Source organism: Palaemon carinicauda, chromosome 43 (assembly GCF_036898095.1).
Source record: "Palaemon carinicauda isolate YSFRI2023 chromosome 43, ASM3689809v2, whole genome shotgun sequence".
NCBI classification, from domain to species: Eukaryota; Metazoa; Arthropoda; class Malacostraca; order Decapoda; family Palaemonidae; genus Palaemon; species Palaemon carinicauda.
In genome coordinates this window covers 28713312-28726966 of record NC_090767.1, presented here as the reverse complement: position 1 = coordinate 28726966, position 13655 = coordinate 28713312, and the positions used below count along the sequence as shown (strand labels likewise).

The following is a 13655-nucleotide window of genomic DNA, read 5'->3' as shown; positions in this document are numbered from 1 at the left end:
GCAAGTACCTTTAAGTAGTCGAGCACAGAAAATATCTGCTTTCATAACACCTTTCGGTGGTTATGAACCCAAAGTTATGGCTTTTGGTCTACGGAATGCAGCGAGTACTTTTCAAAGATTAATCAATAGAGTTTTAAATGGAATTGATAACTGTGTTGTGTATTTGGATGATCTTGTAATATTTTCAGATACGTGGGAGCAACATTTACGCATTTTGGCTAAAGTATTGTCAGCACTTGAAAAAGCAAAACTTGTTTTAAATCTGAAGAAATGTGAATTCGGAAAAACCTCGATCACATATTTGGGTCATAAGGTAGGTCTAGGTAAGATTTGTCCAAAAGATGGGAACATAGAAGCTATCATCAACTTCCCAATTCCTACCAGTAAAAAACAGGCAATGAGATTCATCGGAATGATTTCATATTTCCGCCGATTTGTTCCTAATTTTTCAGAAATAAGTGCTCCAATAACTAATCTTTTCAAGAAAGGACGAAGTTTTGTATTTGATAATGACTGCATCGAAGCTTTCAATAAGTTAAAGGCCATAATGATTCACGAGCCTGTACTAATGTTGCCCGATTTTAGCAAAGAATTTAATTTAGCGATAGATGCAAGTGACATTGGAATAGGAGGAGTTCTGTTGCAAGAAGTGAATGGGATCAAGCACCCTGTGGCTTATTATTCGAAGAAGTTAAATAAAGCACAGCAGAACTATTCAACTATTGAGAAGGAATTGTTTAGTTTAGTATCAACTTTACAACATTTTGAGATTTATGTACGTAGTGGTCATGTTTTAACTGTGTATACTGATCTCAATCCATTAGTTTACTTAGATGGGTTTAAGAATAAGAATAAACGTCTCATGCGTTGGAGTTTGGAATTACAAGACTATGATTTAAAGATAGTTCATATAAAGGGAAAGAATAATGTAATAGCCGACAGTCTTTCTAGAGACTTTTCAGAATGATATGGACGTTTGTTTCCTTTCTGTTTTTGTTTTTTCTTCTATCAACACGTAAGAGTGTGTTTTGCTTTTGGTTACATGATACGAGAGTAATGAAGTAATTGTCTCTCAGTTTAGGGATAAGTGATTTTCTCCTTTGATAGCTTTGTTTAAAAAAAAGAAAAAATCAGTAGATTTTCCTTTTTTTTTTCTTTTCGGGGGACGTGTCATGGGTAGATAGAATAATATAGGAAAGAATGTCAAAACACGTGATTTTTCTACTCTTAGAGAAGCAGAGAGAGAGAGAGAGAGATAAGGTCCCGCTATTGTTTATTGAAGCTGCCATCGTCAAGTTATGTGCCTAGGTTGGAGGTCTTTGAGCACAACGAGTCCCTGTCTATAGAGCACCAAGGAACCCATAGGACAAGAATAACAGTGTGTCGCCGAAAAGATATACATTAAGCCGAAGGAGTCAACTTTATGGAATTTGATTACACCAGCAGAGCGTTCGTCTAGGTGTTATCAGCGGTTTCAAGGAACACCAATGAGGATGAAGAAACGAGAAAATTTCCTTATATGGACCTGTCCATAGTTAACCCCTCCCATACAGGGATATATAAACTTCCACGCGATCAAGAGAGGAGGACAGTACGAAAAAGAGACGAGGAAGAAACCCAAGAAAGAAAGAGAGAGAGAGGGCGAACAAGCTGAGTGAAGAAGAGAAGGCGTAAGGACGAGAATGCAGACGTAACCAGCTTTGTCCGAGATGTCCTAACGAGTTGCCTCCCGCCCTCATTACCCCCGACGTGCCGCCAGACCTGAAAACATCTCCGTTCCTGTCAACCGTCGAGAGCTGCTGCGAAGAGTAGTATACTCTTTTTGTATTATTTATCTACCATCTTGACTGTTCCCCTATTTGCTGGAGTGTAGTTTAATCAAATGATTCTCTTTGTTTAGTTCAGTGCTTCCTAAGTACTCAATCAAGAAACCTTCACCTTTGACTAGTTGTAAATAAAATTATGTTTTCTTTTGCGAGTTTTCTTTCTATATTTCATATTGTTTCTAATTGGTTGTAGTTGAAATGTCCCCATTTCATTAATTAATTCAACAGAATCTGGTTCGGTCCCCACGAGGATCGTAACAGAGCTGAGCAGCCATACGGAGTCGTCGTTCTCGTCCGATCAGCGGAGTTAAGCAGCGTTGGGTATGTTCAGGACTTGGATTGGTGGACCGCCTTGGAACACCTAATGCTTTCATCATCGCGATTTCAGTGGTCAATATATACGTGTGTGTGCCTGTGGTATATATATAATATATACGACACTCTCCCACACATATATATTGCTTTTTCGTAAAAAAATAGATAAAAAAATAATATATAAAACCATAATTATAGGTATTCAATCAATAGTAAGATTCTTTCTTTTAGTGATTTTTATATGGCGTAACAAGTAATTATTATTATTATCATCATTATTATTATTATTATCATCATCATTATTATTATTATTACTACAATTTCTGCTATTATTAAAATATTATTCATATGAGAGCAAGGCTATATCTTCGTTAAAATATTAGAAATAAAATCATTAAAATATATCAGCTGATACACAGAGACATAGATAGATCTATAGATAGATAGATAGATGCACAGATAGAAAGATAAATAGATAGATAGATAGATAGATGCACAAATAGATAGATAAATAAAGTTTGTTGGCCTTGCATACTATCTAGCACCAATGACACTTGATTCGGAGATTACTGAATTACTAGTGTATGCGACCCGTCAAAAATGACTGCTAAAAATAGACAGATATGCACACATACACAGATTCGCCAATTACTAACCCCTCCCCATTACGTAACTTTTAGCCGCTAGTTTGGGCAATTTGTGAGCGATTGCTGTTTTCCGAGTAGTTGCTGTTCTGCGTGATTGGATTAAATAAATAAATATATAAACATTAGGTTAATAAGGTGAATATGCGCATATTATTCATACAAGGGTTTTTTAAAGACTGAAGAACATAATTCCGTCTCAACTTGACTTATAAGCATTAATCGTACAAATATGGTTCGATTACCAATAACGATACAAGTCACTTCACAATACTCGCAAATCATTTCTTATAATACCATTGGTTAAACATGCACGAAATAAAAGAACATATTGATATGAAATATAGTAGGGTAAGGCAATTTTGGACAAGTAAGGTAAATATTGGACAGATACAATATCTCTAAAACTATTTATAATTTTCGAAAACTATAATGCTATTAGAAATTGCCCAACCTTCTACTTTATAAATATTAGTATGTCTAGTTTTTAAAAAGTATAAGTACCCCTACATAAATTGTTGAATATGGGTGTCCAATAATTGCCTCACCTTCATTTTAGGGTTTCTCAGAAAAAATACATGAAATTATTTTTTCTAAAAACAAATTAGTGGATGATGCTAAAGGAAGGTTTAAAATAAAAAAAATGAATGAAATAATATGGAATATCTAGTGTCCAATTTTGCCTCGCCTATACAAAATATATCAAAGATATATTTCACATTTATTGTTTACTTGACAGTATGTTATTTCTCTTTTATTTACATAAACTCCCGGATACCTTTTAAAATGTTTTGTTTCTTGTTAAGCATGTGATTTAGGAGTTTATGTTTTGAGTTTCTTCTACTTCTCATGAATCGTAATCACCAAGTTGTAATTAGCTATTTAGATTTACTATTATTACTTTATTGTGGCTAAAGTTCATGTTCATAAAGTTAATTTGGCTGATTCATGATAAATGTTTTCTTGATTAACCTTTTCAAACCCAAAGCTATAAACGAAATAACAAAGTTTAGCAGAGGCGACCATATAATGTCTCGAAGAAGAGGTGACGATATAACTGCCAAAACGCAGAATAGCAGTTGTGACTCGCAGACCAGAACGACAGGACCTGTTGTTGAACACTCCTACATGTTTTTTGTGTATCAGCCGATCTGCTTATAGTCTTCATGGATGACAGAGTTTAATGGTATAATTAATATGAAGATTTACTATTAAGAAGTTTGCCGAGGACAGCTACTATTGACGATGAAGGCGAAATTCAACAAAACTACCGAAGGATTTGGGGAGAGAAAGGAGACGGGTTTTTAGCAGTTTGGAGGTAAGAATCGAGTTACATTTACGCGTGTTTCAGTCGATTTTCAAATTGCTTATATATGAACTTTGTCGGTTCATTAACCTAACTTGCACGTCCTATAAAATATTACCTGATAGTTCGTGATATTTAGAAGGAACTTGATAATTGTTATAAGTGTTATTTTCTTGTGAACTTTTGTAAAACTCAACGAGGTTTAAGTATCAGAGGTTAAGCTAACGAGTAACTCAGTTCTTTCATATATTAACGTTAAAAAACTTCTAAAAACTTTAACCCTGGATAGGTACGCTCCTCGGACACCCCTTTAAGGGTAAACTCGGACGCGAACGACCCCGACGCCAAAGAAAATTCTTAAAAAATCAGTTTTTGCAGTAACCTTTTTTTCTTTTGCCAAAAAAAAACTTCAATGAATGCTTAAAACAACTGTAAAGATAAATACTACTCATCTGCAGAAAAACTATTTATTATAAATATTTTAAAAAATTAAGTAGAAAAAAAAAGACCTGACCTAAAAATTCATAAAAAAAAAGTTTATACATATATACACAAATCCTTTTTAGAATTGATTCTTGAATGGTTAGGACACATCTTGATGTATTTTGGATGAATTCAGACCCATGGAGGTGAAGATCTAAAATGAGAAAAAAAGGGTAACTTTTTTTGGCCAAAAAAATTTGTCCAAATTTCATGAATTTTTTTGGGTACCCAAATGAAATAGGAAGTGGCTAATTTTTTTAGGGAATAAACATATGTTATCCTAAAATAGAAATATGTAAAAAAATCTTCATTATTTTGTAAATTACATTTATATCAGGGGCCATATCTAAAGGTAATTTTTTGAGTACTTAGAAATTTCGTAAAAAAATACATATATTTAATATATAATATGATATTTATGCAGGTAAAAATATACCAAAATATCACAAATTCTATAGGGAACAAGAATATATATAGATAGGGCAACTTACGCTTCGGATATGTCCACAAAATGGCCGCTAACCCCACTGACTCAGACTCCCTAATCTGCCACTTGAAATGTAGGAAGGGTATGTCAATTTCAAGGTGTTATTTACTAATCTAATTATTATTGGATATGCATAAAAATTGTATGGTGGGTTGCTGGATAATTGTCGATTATTTTACGACTTTAAAATTAAAATTCAGACCAAAAAAAATTTTTTTGAAGGGAAATAAAATCGAAAAAAAACAACAATGTGAAACAATATAATATTTTAGCTAAAAAAATTTGATGATATTCCATCAAAAAAGAAGTAAACAAAATTTTCCGACAAATAAACATCTAGAGGAATCATTACTCTGTGATAGTTCCTTAGTACGTAGTAATTTTGAAAGAAATGGGAAAAAACGAAAAAATGGCAATCACCGGAAAATCGAACACATACCTATATATACGCCATATCTGGCTAAAAAAAAGATAGGCATGGGTAGCCAGATCATCTAGAAACACTTTCCAACACTATAAAAATATAAGTTTTGCGACACTACTTGCCAATTCCTTACGGTAACATGACTAAGCAAAAAATGCAAAACAAATAAAAAGGGGCACACGCGGAAAAATGGCTAACATTCTAATATACGGCATTTCAGAAAAAAAAAATTCAGCCACGTGCTAGGCAAACCATCAAGGCACATTTTCCGACAAATAAACATCTAAATGAATCATTACTCTGTGATAGTTCCTTAGTACGTAGTAATTTTGAAAGAAATGGGAAAAAACGAAAAAATGGCAATCACAGGAAAATCGAACACATACTTATATATACGCCATATCTGGCTAAAAATAAAAATAGGCATGGGTAGCCAGATCATCTAGAAACACTTTCCAACACTATAAAAATATAAGTTTTGCGACACTACTTGCCAATTCCTTACGGTAACATGACTAAGCAAAAAAATGCAAAGCAAATAAAAAGGGGCACTCGCGGAAAAATGCCCAACATTCTAATATACGGCATCTCAGATAAAAAAAAAAGACATGCACGTGTTAGCCCAACCATCAAGGCACACTTTCTAACACATAAACATGAAAAAACATCAATAATATACGGCAATTCCTTACTACGTAGTAAATTTTTACAAATATTGAATAAAAACAGAAATTGGCAACCGCAGTTAAATACCCAATATACCAATAACTACGTCGTATCTGACCAAAACAAAGTCACGCATGGATAGCCAGATCATCTAGACACACTTTCCAACACTAAAAAAACAAAAGTTTTACGACACTATTTGGCAATATCTTACGGAAAAATGACTTGGCAAAAAAATGAAAAAAAATGAAAAAGGGGCACTCGCGGTAAAATGCCCAACATTCTAATATATGGCATCTCAGATAAAAAAAAAGACATGCACGTGTTAGCCCAACCATCAAGGCACACTTTCTAACACATAAACATGAAAAAAAATGAATAATATACGGCAATTCCTTACTACGTAAAATTTTTTACAAATATTGAAAAAAAAAACAGAAATTGGCAACCGCAGTTAAATACCCAATATACCAATAACTACGTCGTATCTGACAAAAACAAAGTCACGCATGGGTAGCCAGATCATCTAGACACACTTTCCAACACTAAACAAGCAAAAGTTTTACGACACTATTTGGCAATATCTTACGGAAAAATGACTTGGCAAAAAAATGAAAAAAAATGAAAAAGGGGCACTCGCGGTAAAATGGTCCTCGTGGTGATGAACGACATTTTAACTAAAAAAAAAATCATGCACATGGTAGCCAAACAATCCACCAAGACTTTCCACAACTGATAACCTATACAAGTTGCACCATTCTACGACAATTTCATAATACGTAATAACTTTGATAATTATGCAAATTACCTTAGAAGGGTAAACTCGGTCGCGCTCGACCACGACGCGTCTCAGAAATCGGGGAAGGAGTACAGCTACAGCAATGCACATCTGGACACTACTAGAGCGTGTAGGGGAGACACCTCCTGCAGGTCGATCACCCACAAATTCAGTCACGGGGGTGAGTCACGTGAGAAAAAGTCTTTTTTTTTGACGCTCGGGGTCGCGTACGACCCACCGTACCTATCCAGGGTTAAGACTGGGCTATTGAGCTTGCTTATATGTTAGCTAAGTAGACTAAGCACTGGAAAAAACTTATACTAAATTTTAAGCTAGGCATTTATCCTAGTAAATAACTTTAAATTTGTATCAGGCTAGCCTAAAACTTAGCTAAATACTAAGAATATTACGATCTTTGCTATCTAATTTATTACATTTTATATATTTACATTTAAGTAAAAACATTTAAGGCTTACGCCTTAGTCTAAACCATAGATGGCCATGACCTCTATTATAGATATTTCATTGTATTGTCAGGTTATGGAAAAATTCAGTGGTGACCATGTTGTGCTGGAGTGGTGTCTGGCGTAAGGTCATCTCTCAAAGAATATAGCACGGTTTGGAAGGGTTACAGTGCACAAAAGACAAGGATTCTCTCAAGCAAAGGGATTAAATTTTATTTTACTCAGTTATAAATTTTCTATTTCATTTTGACTGTTGTAATTAAATATAAATTAAACGATTTCTTTAATTTACCCTGTCACCATTAATTTGTATATCATTGCATGATTTCAAGTAAAAAGTTTTTCCATATGGCGACCGTGACAGGATTCGTGCAGTCCTTATCCTCCCTGTCCTTTGTGTGTTGTAAGCCTTTTATTGTGGGTGGGGCTGTCCTCGGCTTCTTTATTTTTCATATTTGATATAGGCTTATTGGTATATGTAGTGAAAGCATCAAATTTGTGCTCATTATTTGAATATTTTTATTGAAGTGAATACATGTCTTTTGTAACACGGATAAATATTCGTTATTGCTAGAAACATTGATTTGTGTTTATCTAGGTTTGGTATTAGATTAACTTTGTAGAATTATTAACATGTCTGAGGATATATTGAAGAAACGGCGTTCTTACGCTCGGCAAAGAGTAACAAAGATATATAATACAGTTCAATCGAATCTCGAAGGATTGTCTGAACAAGATAGACTTTTGTATATTCACAGACTTGAACAGTTAGAAAAAGAACTGTTAGGGTTAGACCAGGAAATATTGAACTATGTCATAGATAAGGAAGACGAAAGCTCCATTGAACAAAAGATTTTCACAGATGAAGACTACCAGAAAAAGATAATGTCGGCTTTGTTAAGTTTACAAAGGCAACAGGCTGCTAGTTTAGAAACTGTAACCACGCCTACCCCGGTAGTTAACCTTAAGAATGAGTTAAGGATGCCTCAAGTTCCTTTACCTGAATATGACAACACCAAGGGTCAGTGTTTAGTAAAGTTCTTTTATGAATTTGAAAAATTGACTGACAAACAAAATTGGTCAAATCACTTAAAGTTTATGCATCTACGAAATCAGTTGTCAAAGTCTCCAAAGGCACTTGTGGATTCTCTTGATATTGATAACCAGTCATATGAAGAGGCAAAGAAATTATTATTGCAAGCATTTGCAACTCCATTAACACAAAAATATGATGCAATTAAGAAACTTGTAGAATTGAAGTTAACTTTATCAGGTGATCCATATGCCTTTGTAGCCTCGATGAAAACTATTATGAATGCATTCAAAAAGCTTGACGTCAAAGTTGACGATGTTCTCCAGTACTTCATATGGCATGGTCTTAATGATCGCTTTCAATCTTTACTAATTCAGATAACAAATGAAAGCAAACCCTCATTAAGTGAAATTGAAAGTAACATATTTGAGGCTGTTGAGAGGTATAACAGAACGAATGAAAGAAATGTTGAGCAAAAGGAGAAAACTAGGACTAAGAATATAGAATCGAGCACAACTCTCGCAACCAAAGTTAGTGTTAGCCCTAAATATAAGTCATGTATCCTATGTACAAAGGATGGTAAGCAAGATACCGCACATTTGCTAGTAAATTGCCCAGTTTTTGCGAATCCTAAAATGAAAGTAGAGAAACTTAAAGAGCAGAATGCTTGTGTTAGGTGTGGCTATCATAATCATGTGACTCGTCAGTGTAAATTTAAGTTTACTCAAAGATGTAGAAATTGGAGTGGATGGCATTTTACATACCTGTGTGTTGCTAAGGAGAGGCTTAATAGTTCCAGTACTAAAGCTTCTGATTCTAGTAATACTGAATCCACTGATACCTCTATGCATACTAGTGGGAAAAAGCCAGAACCGAAGCATGCTTTAAATAGCCTCACATTAGCTGAAATTCATCAAAATGTTACTGGTGGTGCTGCAATTTTACCAACTTTTACATGTTCTGTGGCTGAAGAAGATAATGTGGTTCGAGTTTTACGAGATTGTGGTAGCCAGAGAAATTTTATTTGTGATAAGCATGTAAACCATATGAAGTTCCCTGTCCTAGCAAAAAACGTCCATATGACTATTCATGGTTTTAATTCTACTAGGGACCTTGTAACTGATATTGTTAATGTACCTCTCAAGTTAGGTAGGGAATGGCATTCCATCGAAGCAGTCGTTGTACCCAGTATTGATATAGAGTTGAAACTGGAGGGCTTAAATGTCATTGTTAAAGAATTTCAAGATAGACATTACATTTTAGCAGATAAGTTTCTTAGTGGTAGTGTAGACACTATTGGTAACATTGGTCTTATCTTGGGAAATGATGCTGACTTTTTGCTGTCGCTAACTACACACAAGTTTGGATTAAGCAATCCCTCTGTGTATCTTGACACTCCAGTTGGTGTCATGCTCACAGGTAATATTAACAGAATGATGAAAAACTTGGATTATTTACCTAACATTAATATTGGAAATAGTTCACATACTGTGGTTAGCACTCAAGGAGACACTTTGTATGGAAGGGGAAGCTGCCCAGACTAATAGACAATTACAATTCCTCGATAGACATAGCTTTTTGGCAGTCTCTCAGTCTGAACTTCGAGATGACGATGTTGACTTGATTCCCAACAGATCACCGGCGAGTATCAAAGTTCAAGAAGCCAACACTAATTCAACCTATGCTATTTTTAACAAAAAGGGTAAGCTAAAGCAGTCTGAATTGATTAAAGCTACGGAAGAAATGCTTGAAAAGCAATGCATCGAATATCTGGACTATGAAAAATCCCAGCTATCTGAAGATGACACAGAAACCAATAAAAAGCTAGTAAAGTATGTTCTTGATGGTACAGAACGAGATGAAGAAGGTAGACTAGTAATGCCACTGATGTGGAACAACAAGATATCCCATTTGTTAGGGAAGAACTTCAATTTATCCCGGATGATACTGAAGTCTAACTTAACACGTATGAAAAATAAACCTGAGCATTTAAAGATGGTTAATGATGTATTTAAAGAGCAACAAAATCTGGGAATCATAGAGAAAATTGAAGATATTAATTCTTTTATAAATGAACATCCAGAAGCTAGTTTCTTGCCTCATATGCCTGTGTTCAAAATGGCCAGAGACATGACTAAGTGTCGAGTCATGTTTCTGTCTAACTTATGTGAGAAAAACAAATCTGTGAAGAGCACTTATAGTCATAATCGGTGTATGCTTCCAGGCCCTTGTCTGAATCACAAAATTGCAACTTCTCTGATTATGCAGAGATTTGACACCCATATGATTTGTTTTGACTTGAAAAAGGCATTTTTGATGATAGGACTCAAGGAAGAGGATCAGAATAGATTGTTGTTCTTATGGTATCAAAATATTCTTAAGGGTGACTTTACTGTTGTGGGCTATAGGAACAAGCGTTTAAGTTTTGGCCTAAGGCCTAGCCCTTGTCATCTCATGCTAGCTTTGTTCAAAATCTTGATATTGGATGTTGAGAGTGACAACGAGGAAATGGTTAACTTAAAGAAATCACTGTATAATACCATTTACATGGACAATGGGTCATATTCGTGTAACTCTGCCAAGGCTTTATATGAAGCGTACTACTGTCTCCCTAATATCTTTGGACCATACAAATTTGAATTGCAACAATTCGTAACAAACGATGCAGAACTGCAAGAAATAATTGACCGAGATTATGATAGTGAAACGCCCAAAGAGGTAAAGTTGCTCGGCATGGTTTGGGATAGGGAAGCAGACACACTAGGCCCTAGTAAGATTTTCCTTGATTCGCAAGCTAGCACAAAGAGGTCAGTTTTGTCAACATTGAATAGTATCTATGATATATTTAATATCTATGGACCAATCTTGAACAGGGCCAGGCTGTTTCTTAAAAAGCTTCAAGAAGACAAGACTATCACATGGGATAGCCCTCTCTCAGAAACATTAAAAAGGGAATGGACACTTATTGGAAAACAGGTGAATTCTACTCCTAAAGTAGTAATTCCTAGATTCCTGGGTAGGAGAGATGGTACCTATAAACTAGTAGCATTTTCAGATGCAAGTAAGGATATTTATGGAACTGTGGTGTATATTGTAAATGTCGCCAAGAGCAGGGTCGTTAACAAACAGTTAAAGAAAACCATTCCTGTAATTGAATTTCAAGCTTTGGGACTAGCCACAGAGACACTAATCAGTTTATTTCAAGAACTTGCTGGTCAATCAGTCGTTACTCCAATCAAAATTGTGAGCATGGCGATATATTCAGACAGTATGGTTGCTCTTAATTGGCTTTACTCTTATACATATAAGTATGATAAATTGCAGAAAAAAGGAGTTTTTATTCAAAATAGGTTGAAAACTATAGGTGACTTGTGCCAAGTTTTCCCAATAACATTTTCATTTGTGAATGCATATGATAATCCTGCAGATTATATTAGTAGATGTGTCTCATACAGGAGACTTCAGAAGACTGCGTATCATAGTGGACCTGAGTTTCTTAAGAAACTTCATAAAGATGAGGTTCAGTTTAGTTTCAAGGTGCCAAACCCCCTTGAAAAGAGAGATGAAGTACCCGGCCCTGAAAGGGAAGATACTTCCTTAATCACTGTCTCAACAGATTCTGAAAGTAAAGAAAATAACAAGAAAGACATCAATAGCATTGAACACTTGATACCTATGACTAAGTTTTCCAGTTTCCATAAGCTAGCAACTGTTCATAGGATGGTGTTGAAATTCATCAAAAACATCAGAGAAAAACTAACAAATAAAGGAATCGATGTTCATTGGGGAAATTGTGTCAAGGAGAAAAATCTTTATGCTTTAGCATGTAGGCAGATAATAGGTAAAGAACAGGAAAATAACTTCCCAGAAGTTTGTGAATTCTTCAAGAAAAGTCATACATTAAAAAGAAACATTCCCAATTTGGTAACTCAAATGAATATTTTCCAGAGCAAAGACACTTTGCTAAGAATCCGGAGTAAATTCGGAAGAAACGAACAGATTTTCTTTCCTGTGCTGTTACCTAAGCATAGTTTGCTAACTAAATTGCTTATTCGTGATATGCATGTTAGTCTAGGACACGCTGGTGTGTATTCGATCTTGGCTCAGTTACGTAAGCAATTTTGGATAATCCACTTTTATTCCACAGTAAAGAAGGTACTTAGAGAATGTATAACTTGTAGAAGGCTTAATGAGAGACCAATCAAAGCAAATCAGAGTGCCTATAGGGATTTTCGGAGCAATCCACCACCTATTCCATACAGGTATATTTTCATAGATTACATCGGTCCTTATACAGTAATATGGAATGGTGAAAGGAAGAAGATTTGGTAATTATGCGTGACATGTTTGTGGAGTCGTGCCATCAACTTGAAGATATGTTTATCTGCTGATACTGGAGACTTTCTCAAGGCCTTCCAACTACACATATATGAGTTTGGCATCCCGGAATTTTGCATATCTGATTTGGGATCCCAGCTAACTGCTGGTAGTAGAATCATTGGAACCTTTCTCAACGATTTTGAAACGCATGCCTTCTTTGAAGAAAATGACATTAAGCCCCTGAAGTTCGAGCATTATGCCAAAGGTAATAGTTCTTTGGGTTCGCTAGTTGAAAGCTGTGTAAAAATGGTGAAAAAGCTAATTTTTAGTTCTATTAAGAACACTGTGCTTGATTATCAAGATTTTTACTTCCTTATTTGTCAAACTGTCCATCTTATTAACAAAAGACCAATTGCTTTTAAGGATAGTCTGAGAGATGCTTGTATTGATAATGTAGAAAAACCAATAACTCCTGAGTGTTTACTTAAAGGCTATGATCTGGTATCAGTGAACATTATTCCCGAGTTGCAGAATTCTTCTTCAGATGACACCAATTGGGAGCCTGGTAGTAGTGCTACTACCGCTAGAGAGTTATGGGGTCCTTTGACTGGCCAGACAGTACTACGTTGGATCCTTCTCTTTGGTTACGGTTCTTTCTCTTTGCCTACACATACGCCGAATAGTCTGGCCTATTCTTAACAGATTCTCCTCTGTCCTCACACACCTGACAACACTGAGGTTACTAAACAATTCTTCTTCGCTCAAGGGGTTAACTACTGCACTGTATTTGTTCTGTGGCTACTTTCCTCTTAGTAAGGGTAGAAGAGACTCTTTAGCTATGGTAAGCAGCTCTTCTAGGAGAAGGACACTCCAAAATCAAACCATTGTTCTCTAGTCTTGGGTAGTGCC

At 35.3% G+C, this 13655-nt stretch overlaps 2 protein-coding genes across 2 annotated transcripts; both read left to right on the top strand.

Moving 5' to 3' along the window:
- Positions 1-8026: 8026 nt before the first annotated feature.
- LOC137633765 (uncharacterized) lies at positions 8027-9970 on the top strand. Its single transcript, XM_068366011.1, has one exon. The coding sequence runs from the start codon at positions 8027-8029 to the stop codon at positions 9968-9970; it is 1944 nt and encodes a 647-aa protein (XP_068222112.1).
- Positions 9971-10169: 199 nt separating this feature from the next.
- On the top strand, positions 10170-12758 carry LOC137633764 (uncharacterized). The gene has a single exon (XM_068366010.1). It carries the CDS (start codon positions 10170-10172, stop codon positions 12756-12758), a length of 2589 nt encoding a protein of 862 aa, XP_068222111.1.
- The last annotated feature ends 897 nt before the right edge of the window (positions 12759-13655 follow it).